This window comes from Stigmatopora argus, chromosome 1 (assembly GCF_051989625.1).
Source record: "Stigmatopora argus isolate UIUO_Sarg chromosome 1, RoL_Sarg_1.0, whole genome shotgun sequence".
Taxonomy (NCBI): Eukaryota; Metazoa; Chordata; class Actinopteri; order Syngnathiformes; family Syngnathidae; genus Stigmatopora; species Stigmatopora argus.
The window spans coordinates 3,151,543-3,172,649 of record NC_135387.1 but is presented as its reverse complement, the minus strand read 5'-3'; the positions used below and the strand labels follow the sequence as shown (position 1 = coordinate 3,172,649).

Below are 21,107 nucleotides of genomic sequence, written 5' to 3'. Positions count from 1 at the left end.
ACTGAAACTTAACAGTAAGTGCGTTAACATGACACTTGAGAAATTCGGAGAACTCCCGTAATCCAATACGATTGGAGACCGAAAGTGCGCATGCGCCACAGACCCGCGCGACTGAAAGTTAAGTTCAACCCGAGACTCATTCCAAGTGGAAACACATATTACAGAGCCCCAGAGATGTCTCTTTCAAAGCCTGCCGTGAAGAGAAAGGTCGGTGATGAGCACAGACAGTTTCAAGAAAAGTGGGGAGTGCAATATTTCTTTGTTGAACACAGGGGCAGCCCGACGTGTCTCATTTGCACTGAAAAAGTTGCGGTGCACAAGGAATACAATTTGAAACGTCATTATACTACGAGACATGCTGAGGAGTACGAAAAATACCAGGGAGATGAGAGAGACAACCAGGTTGCCAGTCTTACAACACGTCTTCTGAGGCAACAGGAGTTCTTCAAGAAGGTTACCAAAGACAGTAATGCAGCAGTCGAAGCTAGCTACGCCATTTGTGAGTTGATTGCTAAAGCAGGAAAGCCATTCACAGAAGGTGAATTTATCAAAAAAGTGCATATTACAGCCTGCACATATTGTCTGTCCAGAAAAGGAAAGTCAGTTCAACCACATCAGCCTTTCTGCCAACACCGTGGCAGAGCGCATTTCTCACCTGTCAAGTGACATTTATGATAAAATGTGAGAAAGCACAATGTTTCAGTGTATATTCAGTGGCTCTTGATGAGACCACAGACATCACAGACACTGCCCAGCTCGCAATATATGTCCGTGGTGTTGATGACAATTTTGAAGTAATGGAGGAGTTGCTCAGAGTAATTCCAATGCATGGCCAGACCACCGCTAAGGAAATATTTCACCAGCTGTGTGATGCCATTGAGAATGCCGGTTTGCCATGGAAGAGCTTTGTTGGAATAACAACCGATGGAGCCCCATCAATGACAGGGAGGAAGAATGGACTGGTAGCACTTGTTAAAAAAAACTGGAAGAGGAGGGTGTGGAGGAGGCCATAGCTCTGCACTGCATTATCCATCAGCAGGCCCTTTGCACCAGATGCCTGAAGTTTGACAATGTGATGTCTGTCGTTGTGAAATGCATCAACCAAATCAGATCCAGGGGCTTAAAGCACAGAAGGTTCCATGCTTTTTTAGAGGAAATGGAGTCAGAATATGGGGATGTGCTCTACTTCACTGAGGTACGTTGCCTCAGCAGGGGAAACGTGTTGAAGAGATTTTTTGAGTTAAGAGCAGAAGTAAAAGACTTCATGGAGATAGACGGGGTTGCTGTTCCTGTGCTAAGTGATCCCAAATGGCTCATGGACTTAGCTTTTCTTGTTGATATCACACATGAGCTTAATGTACTGAACAAGAAGCTACAAGGCCAGGGGCAACTTGTCAGTGCTGCCTATGACAACGTGAGAGCATTCTGCACTAAACTTGTGTTATGGAAAGCCCAGCTCTCTCAGACAAACCTTTCCCATTTCCCAGCATGCAAGGCTCTCGTGGATGCAGGCACACCATTCAGTGGTGAGAAGTATGTTGAGGCCATTTCGAAGCTACAGGAGGAATTTGATCACAGATTTGCAGACTTCAAGACACACAAAGCCACATTTCAAATTTTTGCGGACCCCTTCTCCTTTGATGTGCAAGATGCCCCTCCTGAGCTTCAAATGGAGCTCATTGACCTGCAGTGCAACTCTGCACTCAAAGCCAAGTTCAGGGAGGTGAGTGGAGAAGCAGAAAAGCTTGGGACATTTTTGAGAGAGTTGACCCCCAGCTTCCCTGAACTTTCCCGAATGTTCAAGCGGACCATGTGCCTTTTTGGGAGCACATACTTGTGTGTCTTCTCCACCTTGAACTTCAATAAGTCCAAGTACAGGTCCAGACTTACTGATGAGCATCTTCAAGCTCTACTGAGGGTCTCCACTGCTTCCTCCCTCAAGCCAAATGTGACTCAGCTATGTGAGAAGCGCTGCCAGGTCTCTAGCAGCAAGAAGTAGGCAAGAGAAGCCGTGTTCAGAATATTTCATGTTCAATGTTCCATTCAAGTTCAGAAAGTTAAAGGTTAAAGAGCTGTTAACAGACATTTGAAACGGAATAAAAATAATTCATTTTCTCTACTTAGCCAGTCAGTGTATATCTACTGTATGTATGCTCATTATTATTATTTTATTTTTGTATTACTGATTGATTTATTTTTTATCGATCTTTAAGGTAATTTATTTAATTCATTATTTTTTTGTTAAAAAATAAAGATATTTGATAACGTTGGAATGTTTTATCAGCGCTTTTCTTGTGGAAATCCTGATGCGGCCCAGTCTCACCCAGACTCGGCCTCTAGCGGCCCCCAGGTAAATTGAGTTTGAGACCCCTGCTCTACAGGTCTCGCAACTACGGCAAGCAGCCTGCAACTTCATTGTCGCCCATGCGCGGTTCATGCTGGGATATGTAGTTCTTTTGTCAATACACCCAGTATGATGGCGAGCACACTAATTCGGTGCTCGCCGTCATTCCGGGTGGTTTGACAAAATAACTCCAGCCGCTAGATTGGCGTCAACAGAGCATTCAAAGCTAGACTGCTAACTACCGTATTTTCACACCTACAAGGCGTACTTAAAAGTCTAAAATTTTCTCTAAAATGGTCGATGCGGCCAATCGGTCGGTGCGTTTTGTCTGTGCACTAAACTCAATTTTTGTATGGCCCTGACCGCTTGAGTGACTGGTTTTATTTCTTGCCGGTACGCTACTTATTGCAATCAACCCAGCGGGCGTTCACCCTAAAAATAGCCTCCCCGCGCATTCCAAGCATTACGGTAAATCCATTCAAAACATCCCAGGGGAGTGGCATGGCATTTTACTTCCATTTGCTTGCAGCGCTTTTAACCCTCAAAAACACTCTCAATACTTAAAGAAACAGCATATCAGAGCTATACAGAGGAAATGCCTGGCGTGAATGACAACACAATGCAGGTGTGAACGCTTGGAAAATGGACTGAAGCCATGGATCAAACACAATTTAACAGCTTTGCTAACGGATTGCTAACAGATTGCTAATAATTGCTAATTCCCAGAATACACAACTCTGACTTACAGTGGAGCCTAGCATGTTAAACACTGAACTCTTTATATCAGTGTACCTTTGACCTCAATAAAGCATTGTCAAACTTTTGCTCGTGCTGTCTTTTAAAATAACACGCTAGTGCCAAGCCCAACATTCGCTAGCAGCCAGCATAACATATGCTACCGGATAGCATAATATAGGTACGCTAGCGGCTAGCATAACATAGGTACGCTAGCGGATAGAATAACATTGGTAAAAACAGAAAATATACCCGCAAATGAGACTGCGCCCTATCACACGGTGCGTTTTAAAGGTGTGAACATATGGTATATATTATATATGGATCAATATTGATCCGCAACAGGTCTTCCAACTAGGGTAAGCAGCCGGAGACTCAATTTTCCCCTGTGCGCGGTGCATACTGGGATATATAGTTCTTTTGTCAATCCACCCGGTATGACGGCGAACACACTAATTCGGTTCGGTGTTCGCCGTCATTCTGACTGGATTGACAGTAGAACTCCAGCCGCTAGATTGGCGTCAACAGAGAATTCAAAGCTAGACTGCGAACTATATATTATATATGGATCAATATTGAGCCGCAACAGGTCTCGCAACAGCTCAAGCAGCCGCCGAATCCATTATCCCCCTTGGTAGACAGCGCCAGACAATATACACCACTATCTGCCTGTGGATCTTAAATGCCTGGGCTGATATATCAGCTTCAACTGTGGTTCGAGCTTTCAGGAAGGCAGGATTTGTCACTCAGCTGCCAGACAACCAAAGTGACACGGACTCGATTAATGACGACTGCTGATGAGACGGAGCCTGGGTGATGGCTCCCCTGTTCAGCTGTTCAATTCGGACACTGAAGACGAAGAATTCGAGGGAATCAAAGATGAGGAATGAACTGATAAAGTGAGCTTTACATGTTTCTTTTGTGTTTACAGTTGAACAAGGTTGGTCATATTGTGAATAGGTGTGAAAACATGTAGTATGGTATGTAGTAATAATAAGAGTGATCCTACTTCACGTTTTTTTTTGTTTTTTTTTTATCGCTGCCACGTCTGGTCTACATTACCCGTGATATCCGAGGGATTACTGTATATGATTCAACGTAAGCAACAAAATCAGCAATGATTTAGTCTAGATTACTTGGAGCAATCATGACCAGGAAAGGGTGGACATCCAGAGCTGAGCTCACAGATGGTATCAGTAGAGACAACTGAGACTTTCAGCATTTACAGTACATACGGTACTGTGATAATGTCAAGTACAGCCAACATCCCTATCTGTACACATTACAGTCAGGTCCACAAAATCTAGTGATCTCATCCAAAATACTAGACAATTCACTAAATATCACTGTAAGGGGTGGAAATATGGGTGTGACAGATCAGGCCAGAGAGTACGACCAGTCATTCAACAGGTAAGCTTCTAACATAACTGCGCATGCACACGTGTGCACGGACAACACCACATGGTAGACGGTGTGGCCTTGGGAAACCATTCAACACAAATTTCTTACAGCTTTACCTTGATGGGATCAGCAAGGTGTTCATGATTCTAGACATATTCTAGCAAACCAAATAATTGCTCTAGTAGTAATGAACCCTATCATTCAAAAGGCAGAAACATGGATGTGTTTGATTTGCTCTTATTTCTCCTGATTGTGACAGAAGAAAGTCACATGCAAATAAGTCACAACCTTGCGCACACGACGAGCATGTCCACTTTCATCTGTGATGCACCGTCAAACATTTGCTTATTAGTGAGATAAACTCATACTGTGAAGATGACTTCAACGTACAAAAGATGTGATTACATCAGCATGACTCACTTCCTCAAATAGGTCTGCTGCCTCATTGATAGTCATCTCAATAATTGCAGTTTTCAGTGAAAAACAAGTGTTTCCAAATAAAGCTATTCAGTTTATTTTGGTACTTAACTAATACACGAATGTATGGTATCAATACATTTATTCATCATTTTTATTATTTTCTCAAAATGTGATAGATTGAAAACTGTAAAACAAAAATGACTAGCATGAAAATACTACCTTGCATGAAAGGAATATTTCACTTACAAAGGGTCACAGTATTCTGTTATGTGGTTCTTACTAGATTCATAAATGTGGTACATGTTTTCTTTATGGCATGTCTTAATACTCTAACTGCAATCCATCTTGTCACATGCAAAATAAATACTTCTTTCGATAACAGTCCAATAAGTTGTATTTTAAATAGATTAAATGACAAAAAACAGACACAGTACTGATAAATGAATCTCCTTTTATCATCAATACAAGCACAGATGTAATTTCAAACCCCTTGTCAGTGTTAGCCTCTGGTCGAATAATCTGCATTAGTCTGTTTGTCTTGCCCACCTCCAGTTCTCCTTGTGCCTTGTGTGTAGTTCACCAGTAAATTTGGATTTGCTCATTTATGTTAGGAGTAGCCTGCTATTGTTTTTCCCTTTGCCTTTTCCCTACTCTTGTTTGTCCCTCCTGCCTAGCCGGTGTGCTATTGCAGCTGCGCGTGATTCAAAATTAGTTCCAGTTGTGTCTATTTAAATCCCACTGATTATAATGTCATTGTCGTGTCGTCTGCCTAAATTCCCTTACCATGTATCCATGTTACCTCGTTCCTCGATTCCCCATGTTTTCCCTAGTCCGGTTTGGTTTCGTGTTTCGTTTCCTAAGTCTTTGTTATTTTGTAAGATCCCGCCTAAATTATTAAAGTTTTGGTTATGAGCACTATTTCCCTCGTCCTCGCCTGCTTTCCTGCGATTGGGTCCTAATTCCTCGTACATCGCCTCGACGTCTCCCGTGGACGTAACAGAACGATCCGACCACATGGACCCAGCGGGAAACCACCGACGCTCGCGCCGACGATCTCGCCGACGCCAGCCACCCAGCTAATACTCCACTGATAACCCGCCCCATCGCTCACTCCATCGCTCCTGGCTACTTGCACAACTAAGTGAAAATACCCGAATTACGTCGCCCCGTGTTCATCGCCCGAGTTATGTGGATTTGAACTCAAGCTATTCTTTTCCTCAATGGAGGGAGAATCCTCAGCCTCCATCGCTCCCTGTTGAACGCCCCAGCTATCTCTGTTTGGACTCCGATTTTTCTGATTGTGAGGATGTTCAGGAGCTAATTGATTTGTGGGCTGGAGATTCGGACTCGGACTGTGATTCCCTCAGCCGATTCGGATGCTCCCCCCCGAAGGACCTTGGCCCCGACTTCTTCTCCGATTACTCCGACCAGGATTCGCCGTGTCGGCTGGCCATCTACAATGGACCACCACGTGCCGGCCGGCGGGGAGGCTCAGGTAGGAGTTTCGAACACCGCCCGTCTTGTCTTTGTGGGGAGGCCCAGCAGCGAGGTTTTTCCCCATGGCGGCTGGCCTTCTACAATGGACCACCACGTGGCGGCCGGCATGCTGCGCCGTCCTCCCGGAGGAGGCGGCGAGCACAGTGCCGTAGGGAGAAGCGGAAGGAGGGGCTGGACGCTCGAGCCCCTGAATTAGCTCCTCGCACGACTTCGCCTGTCCAAGCTCTCGCTTGAACTCACCCGTCCAAGCTTCCCGCATCCCCGTGCCGGCTGGCTCACCAGTCGCACCCGTGCCGAAGCCACGCACAATATTCCCCGTGCGGGCTGGACCGCCAGTCGCACCCGTGCCGAAGCCACGCACAATATTTCCTGTGCCGGCTGGACCGCCAGTCGCACCCGTGCCGAAGCCACGCTCAAGATTCCCCGTGCCAGCTGGAACGCCAGTCGCAACCGTGCCGAAGCCACGCACAATATTCCCCTTGCCGGCTGGGCCGCCAGTCGCACTCGTGCCGAAGCCACGCACAATATTCTCCGTGCCGGCTGGACCGCCAGTCGCACCCGTGCCGAAGCTACGCACAATATTCCCTGTGCCGGCTGGACCGCCAGTCGCACCCGTGCCGAAGCCACACACAATATTCTCCGTGCCGGCTGGACCGCCAGTTGCACCCGTGCCGGCTGGCCCGCCTAGTTCCTGCCCGCCTAGTTCCTGCCCACCTAGTTGCTGACCGCCCATAAGCGGCGGCGACTCTCCGGGCCCCCTGGACGAGGGGGTCGGCGGCCCCCCGAGCAGCCAGGGTAAGTTGCCCGACGACATTTCTAAGATTCTGGTGTTTGTTAAGGGCAGGGCGCTTGGCCCGCCGGACTGGCCACTCCCACTCCTCACCAAATGCCGGCGCGGACGCACGCCGGGCCAGCCACTCCGACGCCTCATCACCGGCCGGCGCAGACGCTCGCCGGACCGGCCACTCCCACGCCTCGTCAAGGGCCTGCGCGGACACCCGCCGGACCAGCGAATTCCACACCTCGACACTGGGCGGCGCGGATGCCCGCCGGACCGGCCACTCCTCGTCTCAGGCCGGCGCGGACCCCCGCCGGACCGGCCACTCCCACGCCTCGTCTTGGGCCGGCGCGGACGCCCGCCGGACCGTTCACTTCCCCGCCGCATCACAGGCTGGCGCGGACGTCCCCCCGGACTATGTTAAGTAGTTATGAGCACTATTTCCCTCGTCCTCGCCTGCTTTCCTGCGATTGGGTCCTAATTCCTCGTACCTCGCCTCGACGTCTCCCGTGGACGTGACAGTTTAGTGTTTACTTTGTACCTTTCCCCTGAGTTTCGTATCAAGGTTTATTTTAGTGAATGGATTTTTGTTAATAAATTAATAAGTCCACTCTTCCCATTTCTAGCTTTCCTGCACTTGGGTCCATTCCCACTTGCTTCGCGCCATGCTAAAATCTTAACAATTTTTGTCAGGTAATGGATAGTAGAGATGCAGAAAGAGACATAGGTGGAGGTAGAGCAGGCAAGGTTTGAGGAGGTGGTAGACCATATCTCCCTCCTCTACCATACCTGAATCAAATGATCAACTCATCACCAATCTGTCCAAAAGCTTGATAACAATCCTGATTATTTGATTCAGGTGTGTTGGGGGAGGGAAACGTGAAAAACAGACTGGATGTGGGCCCTCGAGGACTGAAGTTGGGCACCCCCTGTGGTAGATGGTAGAGAAGGAGAAGCTGGAAGAAATTGAGGAGGTAGAGTAGGGGATGAAGAAGTGGGTACAGGATCGCAGGTGAGGTTGAAAGTATGGACAGACATGGGATTAAGCATTGTAGCATTGTAACATGGGCTGAGTTGAGGACTCATTGTAGGGAAGGAGTGACATAAACTAGTTCATTAGACAATATTCTTTTCATTATTAATGAGTAAATCATTAAGTTATAAATTGCGCATAGATATTCCAGCTTTTGTTATGTTTATAGTAAATGTAAAATTGGTACTACAACGTTTGGGAGTAATTGACTAACAATGTGATACAGAATTGTATGATACAATTTTGGCTACAAGCTTAACAAAAAGTCCTTCCAAAAAAAGGAGCAACTAAAAGTAACAAGAGAAAGCAAGTACTGCTGGAAAACAGAGTAAAAGAGTTTGACTTTCATTAAAAATACTTGTGTCACCTCCCACTCTTTGAAAAAGAGTATACAAGCAAACAAAACATTTAGAGTCTTCAATAACCTGTCATGCATAGTTTTGAATGTGGCATGTAAATAAGAGAAAATTCACATAGGCATGGGGGAAACGTGAATTCTACACAGGGAAGACTATGTGAATCTATGTGAATCCCCTAGAATGATTAGTAAACTCTGAGTCTGATGTGGTAATAAGTTGGCCACATTGCCACCTCAACTACATGTACGGGCAATAAACATTACTTTAAAATCCTGACACAAAAGACTATAAAAGGACATTTTCTGACTAAACAAATCTGTATCAACATGAGGCAGATCTTGAAGGTTGTGTGCAAACAGCAAAAATGTAGTAGAATACCAAGACAGGAAATGTTTACTGCGTATAAAAGAATATAATAGAGCCAAAAAGCTTGTCCTGATTGAGCCATTAACATGTAACAAAATGAGTTTAGGATTTGTGTTGCTCATTGATAATCTCTTTCAAGGAATATTGGGCCGTTGTGGTCATTGCATCTTTTCCATATTTTGCAGGGTTGCGAGTGTCTAAGAAAGAAAGAAAAAAATGTGTGGTTTCCACATCCTGCGGCCCCAGAGACAATGACACGGTTTGACGAGTGGCCTCTGTCACGTGACGAGCCGGCTGGCGGCGCAGCAAGGTTACATCACAATGGCCTCCAGCAGCAGCAGGAGTGGAGGCGGGTGCCAGGGATGGAGGCTTGTTCTTGAGCAGCTGTTGCTGCCCGTGCATCAAGAAGCTGTGTGTGCTAGCGTTTGATCAAAATCAAACAATGCTACCCTTCTATGAACGAGAGATTCGCGTTTTGAAGAAATTCAATCTAGTTTGGTTTTTAAGTGGCAAAAAAATGCTGTGGGAAATCATACCGCTCATTTGGTAAGCAAAGGCTATAATAATAGCTTTTTTTATTTGGAGTGTCACACATTCCAGAGTAACCAGATCTGATTTGCATTGGGATGGGTTGAATCTCACTGAAATTACTACCACAAATTATGATTCCTCTGCAAAGGATTCATACTCCCTTATTATGCGCCCTATTACAGTGCAGTAGACTTTTTATGTGGACACACCGCTCTACATTTTTTATACATTTTCAAAATGTCTTTCTGACATATATTCTGAAATTCAAGGAAGGTAATCATTTAAACAATAAAAACCTAGGTTAACTTTTTCCCCTACATGTGATGTCCCCACATAAATATGCATGCCTGGTCAGAGGATTTCATCTAAATATATGTCATATCAGACAAGTGACCTATATAGAGACATGAAGCTTGCATGAGTTGTACTGTGGAATGGGCACAAGCGTACCAGTGGCTTAGCTATGCTACATTATACTGTGATCCTTCACCACTTTGCGGCTTCAGTACATTGCGTTTTTTTATCTTAAGTATGAAAAAAAAGTTCATAAAAATGTCAAAATCCACGCTGAAACTCGCAAGCGGAAGACAGGAGATGAAAAATGGTGGTGAAAAATGGCAGAAATCAGGGCACCGCCTCTTCGTCGCTGACATGGGTGGAACTCAACGCAGTCTCGTGCATGTCAAGTTCATCACTTTTTTTGCGACAAATACGGCTTGTATGCGAGAAAATACGGTACATTACATACATTTCGCATCACTCCGAACCTTTTCCAACATTGTATAGATTTTGACAATACATCTTAAATGTCCAGCGTCATCTAATGCGTCATAAATAAATATACCGTGCGTTATATTAAGAAGGAAGAAGTGAACATTTGGTAACCACAAGGAATAAAATCATCATTAAGATGGAGAATGCCCTATCGGGAGAAGATGATTTGTCTGGATACCAACATGATTAGAACCAAAGCCAAGCCCTTTCACGATAGCTTAGCTCCTGATGAAGACAATGAAGATGAACCTCAGCCTCGTTACAGTGCCGCGAGCGAGCCTCCTCAGGAGACCGGGAGGCGCAAAACGCTATGTCGAGGAAGAGTTGCCTCACATAATGCAACAGTTTTTAAACAAGGATGAACTAGCCTTTTTTGGAAGAGGCTGCCTTCAAGGACAATCTTATTCCAAGATGAACTGAAAGTTCTGGAGTTCACATGGATCACCTGACGCTCATCATGTGTGGGGATGCTGCTGGCTGGCTTCATGGTAAAGCGAGCCTTATTCTCCAAGTTCGACCGTCCTCATGCTTTAAAAACAAGAAAAAAGCCTTGCTGCCTGTCTACTGGATGAGCAACCGAAAAGCATGAATCACGAAAGCCTTCACAAACTGTTTCATCCCAAACGCGAAGCTATACCTCGCTGAAAGGGAGCTGCCCTTCAAGGTCTGGACTGTGCAGGAGGACTTGGACTAAAACTCCCATTAACCTGTTTTTTTTATTTATTTATATCAAGCAGAGAGAAACTATTTTCACTGAGTACAGTAATTAAAGTATTTAGAATTCTTTATATATAGATTATATTTAGATATTAATACATTAGTCTTTTCATATGCTTAGAACTATAGTAGTATTTGATAAATACACTTCATGATAATTGTACTTGTGTACTTGTATTTTTGTATAGGCGTGATAACATGTAGTATTGTAGTAATAATAGGAGTGATCCTACTTTGCGGTTTTCCGATTATCGCGGCCATGTCTGGTCTACATTATCCGTGATATTGAGGGATTACTGTATTGTGGAACTATGATGGCGCCGTATTTACAATTCACTACATTTTCTTCTAATCTAATGATAAACTTAACTTTATAAACAAGCCATCAAAATGTGAAGTGTTTATTTGCTCAAAATAATGGTTTGCTAGAATGGGGTGTATTTCTATCACTGTATTCTGAGGTCCTGTTTTTGATCAGAGTATTATGTTAAACTGAAAAATGCAGTATTGCTTGAAAGGTTAGAGCTCAATTAGTGAATAAGCTCATTTTACTGCATTCACATGTTCACAATAGCACTTTTTTTTTTAAAATGTAAACAATACAGAAACAAAAAATGTTCACCATTAGCAGTGTGGATCGAAAGCAGATCTAGTAGGCCAACCAAAGCACGATGCAAAAATATGCCAATGCTATCTTGCATCTGAAAATATTGACAACTAAGAACATGACGGTTTTGTTTACTCTTGGTGAACTGGTGATATGAGGTTTTCGAATGCCTAAAGCAGACTACAGAAGAATCTGGCTACTGGATTATTCACCTCCACTGTATGGGAAATTGAAATGTTTCCATGACAACTGCCTCTCTCATTCTCTCTTCAGCAACCTTGTGAACATCCAGTGGGAGGTGGGGTAAATCCATCCAATTCCACGCTCCACACAGACAACCATGTCATGGAAATCTTAGTTTGATGTCGATGCAAGGAGATGGCGACAGTGAACACTACCCCTCCTCTTTCTCATTGAATCACTCACTGGAAACTGGGATTCCCTTCCCTCTATTTTGCCACATGATCCCATCAACCAAAGCCAAATAATTCTCACATTTTGTTTATTCTAAGTATGAATAAATTATTCAATCTCAAAAGTGGGTAGTATGCTCATCATGTGTTCACTTAAGAAAATCTGAAATTCCTAGTTAGACCTAAAATCAGATACAATTTTGAGGGAGGGTGGGGATGGTGTAGGTAAACTACAGTATAAGGGTGTGTGGTGCTATAGAGGAAAGTAATTCTTCCCCATCCAAACACTAAGAGGATTAGTTGACCATGTTCAAAAATAGTGTGGTGCATTATATACAGTCATTGGTTAGCTTCCCGAGAAGCCTGCTCGAAATGCATTTATGGCGAGGCTGCCATGTTGGCACTACTCAAAAGCAAGGTGTCAGTGTCAACAGCTGAATTCAAACAGAAAGGTATTTAATAGTATGTGTCCATCTTTAAATGATGATGATGATACATCTACATCAGGGATGGGCAAACTATTCCACAAAGGGCCGCACGCAGTGGGTGCAGGTTTTCATTCCAATCCATAAAGATGACACCTTTTCACCAATCTGGTGTCCTACGAGTGCAATCAGTGGATTGCAGTCAGGCGCTTCTTGTTTTCTGCAGAAATCTCATTGGTTAAAGTGTCTTTGCTGGATCGGTTGCAACAAAAACCGGCACCCACAGCGGCCCTCGAGGACCGGTTTGCCCACCCCTGATCTACATAGTAAGTAAGAGACACAGTGGCTTTTTGGGTTAAGCGTGTTCATAAATTGCAATGACATTGTCTGCAACCATTCTCTGCTTACATGTACATTCCACTTAATTGTAATAATAAATTCAGAGGCGGCCATTTAAACTGAGCACTTTTAATGTATTTTAACACTGGTGGAGAAGCCATAACCTAATAGCAAGGCTGTTAGCAATACTATGAGGGCTAAGGCAGCGTTTAATGGTATCTTGCTGTCAACATCTATTGAACTCAGCTCACTCATTAGTGGTATACCGGCTATGCAATAGACAGTGGATAAAAACGCTATTATGATACTATGACACATAGGTATATAATAATATTTCTTGCTGACTAGAGACAACTATGATGATCGATTTATCTGTCCATTATATTCCTCTAATTTATTGATGAATGGGCTATGAAGAAAACCTGATTGAATTTCTATTATTTTAATTTAAAAAACTTTATCATTTGACATTTTAAAGGCAGAAAATGAAATGACTAAACATACCGTTTTTGCTACCGAAACTCATAGCTCGTTTTGTGTTTTTGCTGCTTTTCTGTCTTAATGATTTGGTGATTCTTAATGATCCCATTGACTTTGATTTGCTTTGTACTTTGTGCTTTTTGCTTTTGCTTTGTTGTTCTGTGGCCTTTGACTGTACTGTCTAACTTATAACTATGCCTTTTCTTGCTACTGTCACAATGAAATTTCCCGAATACGGGATGAATAAAGTTATCCAATCCAATCCAATAACTTGATTCTTATCAAGTTAGGTGTTGGTCTTTAACATGTCAGAAAATAGGCAAAAATGTTTATCATCGGTTTGTCAAAAGAAATAAAAATATTAGTTTTAAAATATTTCACGCTGCCTCGTGGTGTAGTGGTTCACTCGCCTGACTTTAGAGTGGGGAGGTGTGGGCTCAATTCCCACTGGTGGCAGTATGATTGGGGATGCAGATGATTGTTTGTCTCTCTATGTGCCCTACGACTGACTGGCGACCAGTCTAGGGTGTAGTCTCACCCGAAGACAGCTGGGTTAGGCTCCAGCAACCCCTGCAACCCTTTCTTGGATGAGTGGTATGGAAGATGAATGAATTAATTAAAATGTTTCATTTTAATCAAACAAACAGGGAGGATGAGAGAAATCTGACAATATTTCCTGTTGAATTCCAAGTGAATAGATTATCAAAATAGGAGTTGAATAATTGATTAATATGATCATTGATTAACGGTCAATTTTTGTACCTCGTTATACAAATAATCTGGGTCCTTTAAATGGGGTTTCTTTAGAAATTATAGTAATTTAGAAATTGACCTCAACACATAACTTTTAATTCAGCCAACTTTATTGTTCATATGAATACTATACTTGAATAAATTTACCATTGGCAACTAGTGAGCATGATAAATGTTTACTGCTGTTAATTACTATTTACAACACTTTACTGAATTCAATAAATTGGACTTCACTGAGCCAATAGCCTATAGGTTTTACTTTGTAAAATAAACCAAAAAGTGCTAAAATCAGTTTTAACCCATTTTCGCTAATGGCCAGAAAACTGCAGTTGTTACCGAGTGAGGGCACTGGTATGCAGCCTGTTTGTGCACTACATCCTCTTCCGTTTAATTGTATTACTGTGAAGGCCAGTGTTTTAGTTGTTTTCGTTTTATCGGAAAATGGTTAATACTCGATGTGTAGAAAACTGGAACAACATGAACATTGACAATATAAGCCTCCATTTTTTTATCCCTCCAACCAAGCAGTGAACTGAACACATACAAGACAAGAAAGTGGCACTAGTCTATTCTGTTGCTTTAATCCAAATATTATCCTTAAGACTGCTTTGGTCAAGTGACAAATAACGTGTGGGCTAGAGTTGGGTTGTTTTGAGGGAAAATTCCTCTAAAATATACCGGTGATAGATGGTTATCTTGTGGGCTAGCTGCCCTACTCAACAGTAGTGGAAACAAAATAACGAGGCTTCAGCCGGCCGGCGTTGTTTCCCCAGCCAACATCGCCAAAAATGCACCAATGAAAATCCCAGTTTTAAATTTCAGATGATAAATTATTCGGTTTTCAATCGTCGTAAATGGACCCAACGATGCTTCCGTGCCGGAACTGTCTCTCTTCTTTTCTGAGTCAAGGATATTGGTTATGGTGCTTCAGCCTCTGGTTTGAACTTGTAGGGAACAATCTGATGTTTTTGTGTCTTATGACTCACTTTAATTTTTGTATTCCATTATAAAACCAATGAACACGTCAACACTCTGTTTCTATTGAGACATACGCCCTCTGCTGGCTGCTCTACTCTTGTGGCGTCAGAGTTCTGGGTAGAGGATTCGATCCCAGGTCTGTCCTGACTGTGTGGAGTTTGTATGTTCTCCATTGGGTGTGTGGGTTTTCTCTGGGTACTCCGGTTTCATCCAACATCCTAAAAACATGCAGGATAAGCTGCATGCAGTGTAGGCTGTTTGAACACTACATTTTCCCTAGGTTGTCCGTCTCCCTGTGCCCTGCGATTGGCTAGCCACCAACTCAGTGTCCCCTGCCTAGTGCCTGTAGTTAGCTGGGATATGCTCCAGTGACCCTTGTGGGGATGGATAAGCAGTTCAAAAGATGCATGAACGATGTCAACATTACATGAATGAGTTTTTAATCTTCTGCATAATTTCAACAGTTATAGATCTATATGAGTCTTGATTGTTTATTTTTTAATACTCTGGCAGTATTCTATTACATTTAATTGGTGTGTAAAAATCCATGAAATTGGGACTTAATACAATCTTACATAATTTGCTCTGAAAAAAGTGCTAATTATTTTTTTAAATCAGCTAAGCCTTCTAAAATGCTCCATAATAGCAGTCAAATGAAAAAGCTTCAATCAAAAGGCTGGCTCTCATGCAGGTATCGTCGTCATAATGCACAAGCAGCTCAAGACAATTTAGGATTGCTAGCATGGGTAAACAAGCAAAAGTCCAGTGATAGAGCTACAAAGGAATTTGAATGGTCCATTGTTTGGAAGGAGACAGGCCCTGCTTGTAGAAGTAGCATTACACCCACAGCAGGTCGACAGCATTAAAGCAGAGAAGCATTCACAAAAGAAATATTGTAGCAGCGCTGTTGTACACACCTTGGCATTAATATAAGGGTCAAAGGGCCCACAGCGTTTGAACTCTTTATGGTCTACTGAGCTCTGGGAGGGAGGAAAAAAAGATAACTTGATGTTTTGATTCAAACAAGAAATAGCAATAATACATAAATGGTTTTCACAACTAAATATTAGAACATGCCTAGCAGGGCTCTATTAATGACCAAACTGATGTCATGATTAGTTTAGGGTAGAGAGAAGTTAAGAATAAATGGCCCACAATGGAAGACCCCAAGATTTGATGAGATCTTCAGTACAATGCTCATAGTGGGTCATTTCTGCATGTACAGTGAGTGGCTGAACAAATATTGTTAACAATGTTAGCACAAATAAGCGCTCCTCAAACAAATTGGATGTCAAAGCCTTTCTGGGTAGCAGAGTATCAGCAACATATGGGAGACGGCACTCAAGCTCCATTCCTAAAAACATTGAGTTCATCACACATGCAACACTGAAACAGCAAATGACACAGCATTCACTAAAACGATTTAATATTTTTTTTTATAATTTAATCCAAAGGCTTTTATCAAGATACCGTACAGGACAGGGGTGGGCAAATCGGTCCTGGACGGCCGCTGTGGGTGCAGGATTTTGTTCCAACCGATCTCCCACTGACAGTTTAACCAATGATATTTCTGCAGGAAACAAGAAGCACCTGACTGGAATCCATTGATTGCAGTTGTAGGACACCAGATTTGTGAAAAGATGTCCTCTTTATGGGTTGGAACAAAAACCGCACACACTATGGCACTTTGTGGAATAGTTTGCCCATCGCTGGTATAGGATATCTCTAGAAGGATCTCTGTGAGCGGGCAATAACTTTTTTATTGTGTTTATCTCAAATTGTTCTCACTATTTGGTATCATTCAGGAGTCAATTCATACTTTAAATTAATTTCCATGTATATTTCGATATTTTAAGTGTAATCCAATGATTTTATTTCGTCCTGATTTTCTTTTTGTCCCAGAGGTATTTGAGGTTGTTCATAACTGTGTGTAAGTTAGTTAGTTAGTTCCTTGAAATTTATTTTACTAACAAAAAGGAAAAACGCAAACGATTTTTTTTTACATTAATTTCTTCATATTTGTTCAAATGACATCAAATTATGTTCCTTGAGTTACAATGACTCTGACACCCCTGCAAAGGTGATTATTGTTGAAACATTTCATTTAACTGAGAAAAGTTGATCTTGTCCAATACAAAGACCAACACAAACTACGTACTAAAATGTAAATGCAGGCCAACCTGTTCATTGAGTTTGGGGTGGGAAGGTCCTTGGTGGATGAGCAACCTGACAATGTGCTCGTCTCCTTTCCATGCTGCCAAGTGCAAGGGGTAGCAGCCTTTGTTGTCGGCTATGTTGGTCAAGGCCTCGTTTCGTAGGAGCAATTCCACCACTTCACTGCCAGTTAAAGAAGTAGGTAAGAAGGTAAGATTTTTATGGGGGAGTGATACACAAAATTTGTAAACAAAAAAGCAATGGCTTTATGTTTCCATGAGAGCCCTCGTGTAATGTGAGAAGAAATATCCTCGATGTGGCATTAAGCAATACCTGTGTCCGTTCAAGGCGGCATGGTGGAGCGGGCTGTATCCAGTGCTGTCCACACAGTTCACATTGGGACCTCTCCAGATGCTGACCAAAAGAAAGAGCAATACGTTATTTTTGCATTTTTGGGGGGGGATATACATGCACGAATAAGACATCAAAGCTAAACCTAAAAACCCATATAAGAGTGAAGGCCCAGACTAGTCCATGAAGGTGTTTTAAAAGAAAACTACAGATAAGTGACAGGCTGCAGCTTCCAACCAAGAAGAAAAATCATTAGGTTGCTTAAATGACCTAATCGCAGTTTGTTTAACTTTGTTATTCTCAGCTATGTCTCAAGCACAAAAGGCATTTTATGAAGCATAATCACTCACAAAAAGTACTCAGTCATACAATTACCAAACGGATAAATTCTATACAATATGAATGTAGATAGTACAGGGGTTGGCGAACACGTTGGACACAAAGTGCAAAAATTTTAAACTGTGAGAGTCAAAAAGCCACACCACGCAGTGACCTGCCAAAACAGACAGGCACACACACAAAACCCCTTATGTGCCTTACGTCAGAAGAAGCATTAAAAAAATCCAATCTTCCATTTTAGTTTTCAAATATACCGTATTTATTCGCATATAAGCCGTATTTGTTGCTCAAAAAATTATGACTGAATCCAGGGTATGGCTTATATGCGCATAAAAAGACGACATGCACGAAATTGCAAGGTGACAAAGACGAAATGGCACACAATTCGGCCAATACGGTCATTTATTTAAAAAACAGATAAAACGCAAAACAAAATTTATTTTGACGTCCATAAAAGGTGAAAAAACTCACTTGTTGCAGTCATATAAACTATTGAGAAAATCAAGATAATTCGACATTAGAAGCAATTTGACCGCCACAACATCTTAAACTCCTGGTAAGAAAATAGTAATTTCTGTCATTAAAAAGCATCAGGTTCTCATCAAAATACTTTTTTCTTTTTTAAAATTGAATAATTTGAGATTTTGTATTTACAAACAGGCATATTAACTTCCTGATGATATTGACCCTAATAATGTAAAGATTTTCCCTTCAAAGTAACACATTTGTACTCCCTATTAAAACCATGAATATGGAGGTGAAAATTGTGAATCAGCGGGTGGCTTATACGCGAGAAATTGTAAAATTCAACAATTTTAAGGCAATTTTAAGGGGCGGCTTATACGCGGGGGTGGCTCATATGTGAGTAAATAGGGTAATTTATTATTTGGTTTTAATGGGCCCAGATGAATTTGAGTGCATTTTAAGAGAGAATAAAAAGAAGAGAAAGATGAAACGAGGCAATGAGCCACACTTCTGACGGAACAAGGCCGCTCCACTTTGCTGATCTCACTTGGATTAGTACAGGGGTTCTTAACCTGCGTTCGGTCGAACCCTATGGGTTCGATGAGTCGGTCTCTGGGGTTTGGTGGAGCATCTGCCGCGGAGGTCCTACCATCCAACTACATTGGGTCTCATGTATGAGCAAAATACAGAAATTACACACGCAACTGAGACAGCGCCTTTTCAGTCGGTGTGCCCTCTAGGCGTGAAAATACAGCTGAATATACCTCTACGTATGAAATTAATTGGTTACAGAACTTTTTTCATAACTTGAAAATTTCCTAAGTAGAGCAGTACTTTATATGTAAATTCTCTAATTCGTTCCACGGTCCTCACACAACTACCAACTAAACCCTTTAAAATTGGTCAAAGTGTGGCAATTTTGTATGAAAGATGTGAGGAAACACGCAAAAATGAGAGAAAATTAGAAGTAAATGATTTATTAATGTCTTAAAATAAATAAAGCATATGAAAATGTGTCCTGCGCCACTGAAATAGTTCCCTCCAGGCCGTTATAATGGGAGATGTATTAACCGCACTCGTCCGCCAGATGGCGGCAAGAGGCCATTCTACCATGGCCAAAAGCCATCCACTTTGTAGAACAGTGGTACCTCGACGTTCGTTTGAGTTACGAGAAAATCGACATACGAGCTCAATCCCGGAACGCATTAAGCTTGTATCTCGACGTACCACCGTACAGTAATCGCTCGAATATCTCGACTTCAACTATCGCGGTTTCACTACATCGCGTTATTTTTTTCTGGGGGAATTTTTTTTGTTAATAATTTTTTTTGTAAGTTCATAAAAATGTGAAAATTCACGCTGAAATTCGCTAGTAGAAGCCACTCCCCTGTCCTTCGCTTTCTACTAGAACTCAGCACTGAAGTAAAAAAAATGTTTTAAAAGTTCATAAAATGTGAAAATCCACGCTGAAATTCACAAGCGGAAGCCACTCACCCGTCCTCCGCTTGCTACTAGGACTCAGCACTGAAGTTAAAAAAAAAGTATATATATATATTTTTTTTAAATAGGGGTGACCCTACTTCGCGTTTTTTCGTTTATCGCGGCCATGTCTGGTCTACATTAACCGCGATTATCGAGGGATTATTGTACTACATTTTAGACTTTTAGGTATGACCTGTGTGCGCTACAATGATAAACAGCCTCTCATGTCATGGCCACCTGGCTTAGTCACATCTCAAAATTTTAATTGTATCGCGAGCGAATTCGGAGCTGGACAAAAGCAACGCTTCAGACCAACCATTCCATCATGGGATAAGATGGAAGAGCTGCCGGCGCTTACCAGGCTGGAAACGGAGTCGAGGGGTTCTACTCTGCTACTGTTGATTCTTCAGCTCCACACTACTGAGGAACTGTGCGGATAAGCTTGGAAGAGTGACTCTGCATATTCTCTACCTCGGTCACAGTCTGCAGAAGTTCCCCATCTTGTGGAAGACTTCCTGTGTGTGGTTCCAGCTTTATCCAACTCTACAACGTATTTTTCTTGAGTCTGTATCCGTTTTTGCTAACGCAACCAAGATGGCGCCGCTCAATTGGCAGCCAGTGGCGGTAGCTCCGTCCGCTCTTGCTCGTTTTGTGTTTTTGCTGCTTTTCTGTCATAATGATTTGATTTGGTGATTCTTAATGATCCCATATACTTTGCTTTGCTTTATACTTTGTGCTTTGTTGTTCTGCGGCCTTTGCGACTGTATTGTCTAACTTGTAACTATGCCTTTCCTGTATCTGCATTCTCACCCTCTTGCTACTGCCACAATGAAATTTCCCGAATACGGGATGAATAAAGTTATCCAATCCAATAACTCAGTTACAATGAGTAGTTGAGATAACTGTGACACACATGTCCTGACACCACTCCACAAGATGAATTCATGATCTCATCAGTTTACAGTTCAGGTCTTTTTTTCCCCCCAAAGTCTTTAATCTCTGATTTCAAAAGCACGACAAAAGGAACATGTAAAATTTCATGAGGAAAATAATGAGAAGCCTATTTATTGTTTCCATGCTTACCTCGGTTTCAGTTAAATTTTAAAGCCTACAGTAGTTGGCCACTAAAAATATAAGTGCTAGGTCACGTTTTAGATTTTGAATTTTTGTTGAGTCTATATGAGATAGCTACTGTTTCCAGACCAAAATCGCAGGGCATCAGTTGGTGTTTTTATAAATACAGAGAAAAAACATACATATACAGTGCCGTGAAAAAATATTTGCCCCTTCCTGATTTCTGTTTTTTTTGCATATTTACCACACACAAAAGTTTCAGATCATCAAGACAATTTTAGTATGACACAGA

The 21,107-nt window shown here is 42.3% G+C and overlaps 1 protein-coding gene across 2 annotated transcripts in view; it reads right to left on the bottom strand.

Annotated features, from left to right (window-relative positions):
• anks1aa (ankyrin repeat and sterile alpha motif domain containing 1Aa) overlaps window positions 1-21,107 on the bottom strand; it is a 96,832-nt gene that overhangs the window by 60,024 nt on the left and 15,701 nt on the right. For both annotated transcript variants that reach the window (XM_077600917.1, XM_077600839.1), the window contains exons 2-4: window positions 17,438-17,518; window positions 17,131-17,287; window positions 15,868-15,930 (exon numbers count right to left, since the gene is read on the bottom strand). In XM_077600917.1, coding sequence (XP_077457043.1) covers window positions 15,868-15,930; window positions 17,131-17,287; window positions 17,438-17,518 — 301 coding nt within the window. The remainder of the gene's footprint in view (window positions 1-15,867; window positions 15,931-17,130; window positions 17,288-17,437; window positions 17,519-21,107) is intronic.